At 47.3% G+C, this 5,617-nt stretch overlaps 1 protein-coding gene across 1 annotated transcript in view; it reads left to right on the forward strand.

The window, feature by feature from the left end:
• The first annotated feature begins 3,214 nt into the window (after positions 1-3,214).
• Positions 3,215-5,617, forward strand: part of LOC102370795 (C-type lectin domain family 4 member M-like) — a 19,930-nt gene continuing 17,527 nt past the window's right edge. Inside the window, exons 1-4 of the mRNA XM_006023468.3 lie at positions 3,215-3,348; positions 3,870-3,968; positions 4,839-4,928; positions 5,174-5,224. Of these exons, the coding sequence (XP_006023530.1) occupies positions 3,267-3,348; positions 3,870-3,968; positions 4,839-4,928; positions 5,174-5,224 (322 nt within the window). The 5' untranslated portion in view covers positions 3,215-3,266. The remainder of the gene's footprint in view (positions 3,349-3,869; positions 3,969-4,838; positions 4,929-5,173; positions 5,225-5,617) is intronic.

Genomic DNA, 5,617 nt, shown 5'->3' on the forward strand with positions numbered 1-5,617 from the left:
TAGTTCAAAAGCACCTGCAGAAAGAAATCTCCCTAGACATCTTCATGACTTCCTTGAACTCTCTGTTGCTGCTAAGAATAAGGACTTCTGTTCAGAGAATGATGAACAGGCATGAAAGCTTTTACACATTAGACCACATCACTTAGGTAATCCACCCCCCAACTCTCCAGCCTTGATGGGGAGGCTTCCTTAGCAATGGTTTAGAAAGCAACACCATATTCCTTTTCTCCCTACCTCCACCCCCTCTTCCTCTCCTATTCATATTCCTTCTTGCTTCTTCCTCTTCTCTGGCCTACTTCTCTAGGATCTGGGTCACCCTCCAAAAGACAGACCAGGGATCAGCAACCCCCAGTACGCATGCTAGACCATGGCACATGAAGCCATCTTCCTTGGCATGCCACAGCCGACCTGGACTCTGGGCAGTTTCTGCCAGCTGCTGCCCAGAGCCTGGGCTGGCTGCAGCTGGGAGGCTGCAAACAACTGCATGGGGCTCCACAGCCCTGGCACCAGTTCTGTGGCTGCAGCAGCTGTGCACACACCTCTGGGTACATGGCCAGGAAGGGGCCTGGGGTAGCACAACCCTGGCTTCTCCCCCACTGTCCACCCAGAGGCACGTGTGCAGCAGGGCTGTGGACCCTGGCATAACCATTTGCAGCCTTCCAGCCACCTGCTACAGCTGCCCAGAGCCAGGGATGGCTGTGGAAGGCAGCCAGGAGGCTGCAAACACCTGCGCTGGGCTCCAGAGCCCCAGCACCAGCTCCAAGGTGGTGGTAGGTGCACACGTGGATCACAGCACGTGGCTGAGTAGGGGCTGAGGCAGTGCAACCCTGGTCCCTCCCCACTGTCCTCTCAGAGGCAGGCGTGTAGCCACTGCCAGCAATGAAGATTATGCCCCTTGCAGCTCCCCCATCTCTGGCACACCAAGTCCAGTCATGGGTGGAAGTTGGGGTGATTTTGGCACTCAGGGCAAAAATGGTGCTGACCCCTGGAGCAGACCAAGGCACCAACATAGAAACATGGTACCTGCTTCTGCATAGCTACCAGCCATCCTGAATTCTCCATGACAGTCCCACACTTGAGGTCTCTGGCTCAGTTTCCCACGAGAATTCCCCAAAACAGGCCTTTGCTTCAGATTTGAAAAAAATGACCTCATGTCCATGCCAGAGAGCATCCTGGTCTATCTGGTCAGAGAACACAACACAATGCCACTTAGTGCTGTATGAATGTGGTCATACTGCTCCCGGGTCGCAAGGTAGCCAGAAGCTACTTCATGAACCAGATATAGTGTAGCAGCAAATTGCAGTGTCACGTGCCACTGCACCCAGTCCAGCTTTGTCTCCCAGTGGGAACTAAATCAGTCCTGAAATTCTTTTAGCTATTGCTTTCTGCTTCACTTGCTTCAAAGGGGTGGGTGAAACCCAGAGCCCCCAAGCAAAGTGGGATAAAAAGGAAGAATAGATGCAGAGGAGAGAATTGGATCTCACATACAGACAGCTACTAGATCTTTAGCCAGTACAGGTGGGCACCACTCCATTGACCAATATGGAACAACCCTGCTTGATGCCAGCTGGGAATCTACTTCATACTCTTTTCTGGTTCTGAAGATAGTGGGGGTTTTCCAAGAAAGAGATTTTTCTGCCACTCCATAAACAATGCAGCACTTAATATTAGGGAAAAGACCCTTCCCATGAGAGTCCAGACCATCCCACTATGGGGCTCCCAAGCCAATGCTAGCCTGATGGCAGATGACACCTGCTCTCTGTGGGACCTCTCTGCAATGGGGATGACTGGTTCATAAAAGATGCTACATCCTAAGATAGAGTTGCACCTTACCAGTGTCCATTATCATCTGGGCATCCCCTGATGGAAGAATGAACCATCCAAGAAGGAAGATCACTAGAGAGAGGAAAACAATTCATTTTTGAAACACTACAGGCCTCCTTAGTCAGGGGCTCCCCAAGGCAGGCACCACTGTTTGTAGTCCAGAGCCTGAGCCTAACCAGTGCTATTTTAAAAGCAATGCTATGCAGCTGAGGTTGCAAAATAATTGTTTCCTAGAATTCTGTTTCATAGGACTAACTAATGCTATTTTTAAGGAAGGCTATGTAGCTGAACATGCACAAAAAACACTGGTTTAGCATTTAAGATATTTGTAGGCACTCTTATTTTACAAAATAAGCCACTTTTGTTATGAACAATAGCAACCACAGAAGCATTTACTAGAAGTACATGCTGGATGGATTTGGGTTTGAACTTCTGAGAAAAAGCAGCTGCAGAAGAAGCACACTACAACCCCAGACCTCCTCAGGACGGATTGGCTGAAGGAGTCATTAATTAGTTACAGCAATAATGTAGGTCAGGGGTGCTCAACCCCCAGCCTGTGGGCTGTATCTGGGCCATGGAGCCATGTTATCCAGCCTGAGGGGCTCCCCATGGGTCCATAAATTTGGCTGTGGTGGAGCAGTTGCAATTAACACTGTCACCACTCCCCTGCTGCCAAATTGCCAGGTCCCACATGGCTGGATTGGACCCACAGAAGAGATTTGGCCTGCAGACTGACTGGGCACTGCTCATCCAGCCCACAAGGCAAAGAAGTTGGGCACCACTGGCTTAGGTAACGGTGATGTTACGGCAGTGTAGGGGAATCTACGGGCCAGTTTCAGCTGGTATTGTAGGTTCCAGTGGCCCAATGCCAGTCCTCAGTACAGGTTACCACAAACCTGGACAAGTCCACAGGAAAGTAGAGCTAATTCAACAGACTTTGGGATATCCAGGGTTGATGCATTATGTCATCCTCTTAGTTCTTCCTCAAGTATATGGTCTCACTTGTAGGATCAAGGTGCCCATGCCATGAGCCTCTAGTTAGAATGAGAAGGGTGACAGAAGAACTCACCTGGGAGGACACTAGTTAGTAGCAAGTAACCTGCATTTTTCTAAATACAGAGTCTTATGGTATTGGCTGTTCCTATGTATTATCTGGTGTATTGGGAACAGTACAGGATTCCAGCTGATGAGGGGTTGAGCAGTGGTTTTAAGATGATCTTACAAGAGCTAATAAGCAAACAGGAGTTTGGGAAGCAGAAAGCCTGGGATGTTAGGATCCAAGATGTGACTCTACACTGACCTTCTGCAAAAAAACAGGAACTCAGGCTATTATGAAAATAGGAAGTACAAATTACAGGCATCCTTTCTTCAGAAAGTATCATGATAGTTCCTGAGGCTATAAAAGATCCCAGTGTCAAGAAGATGAACAGAAATCCCCAACCATGGAGCAACGTTGTCTCTACTCCAAGCAGGAAAATTTTGAAAAGATGGAACTCACAGTGGAGAACCCAAGGAGGAGACAAGGTAAGGGCAGGACTGGTCTGAGGAGAAAGGGTGCTGGGTTTTGGACTAGGACTCAAGAGATGGGTTTAATGGCTGGCTTGCATCCAGATTCTGGAAGGGTTAGAGCACCCCTACTATTCTACTGATTTTAACCCTACTTGTACAAATGTTGTTCCTAGCATTCCTAGAAACACCCTAACTCTCAGAGTAACTCATTGCTGTGGTAACTTCCCTTCCTTCAGTGTGATGTTACTCCAGGAATATAGCTGGTCTTGTGAGTCTCTGCAACATTTTCCTTCTAAAGCCTAAAAGGGTCCTTGTGTTCCCAGAGTAAAGGCTTCTCCACCTGGGTGTCACAAGTCCAGCTGCTCTCAAAGAATCACAGTCACTTGGTGTTTCCCATTTTGCCAAAATGGGAAGAGACTCCATGTCCTGAGCATTGTCACTTTAGAGAGAAGACGAGTGAGCCATTGCAGTGAGTGGAGGGGGCTGACCCAATGTTGAATTGCATTGAGAAATCTAACTGGCATTGCTCCCCATAGCTTTTGGCTGCCAAGGGAAGGCCATTGCAGTCCTGTGTGTCTTGCTGGTGATCTGCTTTGTGGTGTTCACAGCTGTCCTTATAGTGAACCATGGGAAAAGTAAGTCTTGTATGTCTCCAGCTCAGTCCTACATTTCTCTTGCCCACTGAGAGGCTGAAGAGATTATTAGGGGGTGATTTTATTGTACTGGGACAAAAAAAACCAGCTCAGGGACTTAGATGGAAGCTAAGATGCAAATCTAATTGTGGAGTAGCACGCATGGCAAACTCCACAAGCAGGTGGGAATTTTCTAAAGTGTGCATGTGGCTTGGGAACACAACTCCCACTAGCTTTCCACAGCACCTGTGCTCCTAAAGTCATTTTAGAGAACCCCACTCAAAAAATCAGGAACTGGGACAGATCCATACTAGCCTTTAACCCCTCAAAAGTGCATATTCAAAGTAGGATCTCAACTGTAACAAGCAACTGCTTACTTTGCATAGTATTCAGCCCTGCAGTGTGGTGTGAAGGACAATTCTTTCTTTTAAATCTCGGTGCTGCTCTGACCCTTTACTTTGCACTGAAGCCCAAGCTGGTTCTAAGAATCCACCACAGTGCACTTGAAACTGAGGGTCACATCTAGTGAAGCGTGATGGCAACAACCCAACATCACCGTTGTTGTTAGGCTAGGATTCAGCTCTTTGTGCTCTAAAAGGGGAAGTGAGACACAGTAGAATAATAAAAGAGGCTGGTGCCATGGTTAATGCACCTAGTGGCAACTTAGGAGATCCAATTTCATTCTCTAGCATTGTGGCCCATTTCCTATGTGACACATCACTTCCCTAATGATAGCTTAATTTTTCCATCGGTAAAATGGGGTTCCTTTCTTGCCTGGGAGATGGTAGCATCCCTGCCTCTGGACAGTGGGGTGGGGCAATCTCCTCTCTGATCCCTTGTAAGGAAGCAATTTCTTCATCATGCTGTTTGCAGCATCCATGGAGCTATCCAACATGAAGATGAGACTTGAGAAAATCCCAGTGAATTCCACAAAAGAACTATCAGACCTTCTGCACTCCATAGGTAAGAACCAGCCTTATCGCTCCAATCCTGGATTGCTGCCATTTCTTTGTGGGGAAGCCTAGATATATATGGCCATCCTGCTTCAGGGTCTTTGGCTTCAGCCTAGAAGCATGGTAGAGATAAGTGTGGGGAGTGGGACATCTACAGGAGCTGGCAATTGGGATCCAGTGCATGCTAAGGATAGACATAATGGTTGACAGGATGGCAGAAAATGGGAGCACTCAATTATCTCACATTCCTTTTAGATTCCGCAACATCCAAAGAACTCAAGACAATCAACAGTCGACTTGTTAAAGGTACGTTCTTGTCTCCCGAGAGGTCCGGGGATACCAGAGCTGCCAGTATCACTGACAGTGAGATTTAAAGTCATGATTCAGGCTGGTGGGGCTTTTAAGACATAAATGTTATGTTCATTTTATACCTTCTCATATTTCTAAGCCCTTAGGACTATGCTTTAAGTTTCTCTGAAAGCTTGAACCAGGGGGCATGGGGCAAGAAATTTAATGTTCTAAATGAAAGCTGAATTTCTCCCCTAATCATAGAAAGCCAGAAACTGAAACCTGACAGAATACATTACATCACATGAGGCAAAAAATATGATAAAATAGTTAGGATTGACAACAATGCAGGCCCTGGGACCTGAGGTGGGAAAATGCCCCTTTGTGGTATCCAATACAATGCAGAGCTCT

The sequence above is a fragment of the Alligator sinensis genome, unplaced genomic scaffold (genome assembly GCF_000455745.1).
Source record: "Alligator sinensis unplaced genomic scaffold, ASM45574v1 scaffold707_1, whole genome shotgun sequence".
NCBI classification, from domain to species: Eukaryota; Metazoa; Chordata; order Crocodylia; family Alligatoridae; genus Alligator; species Alligator sinensis.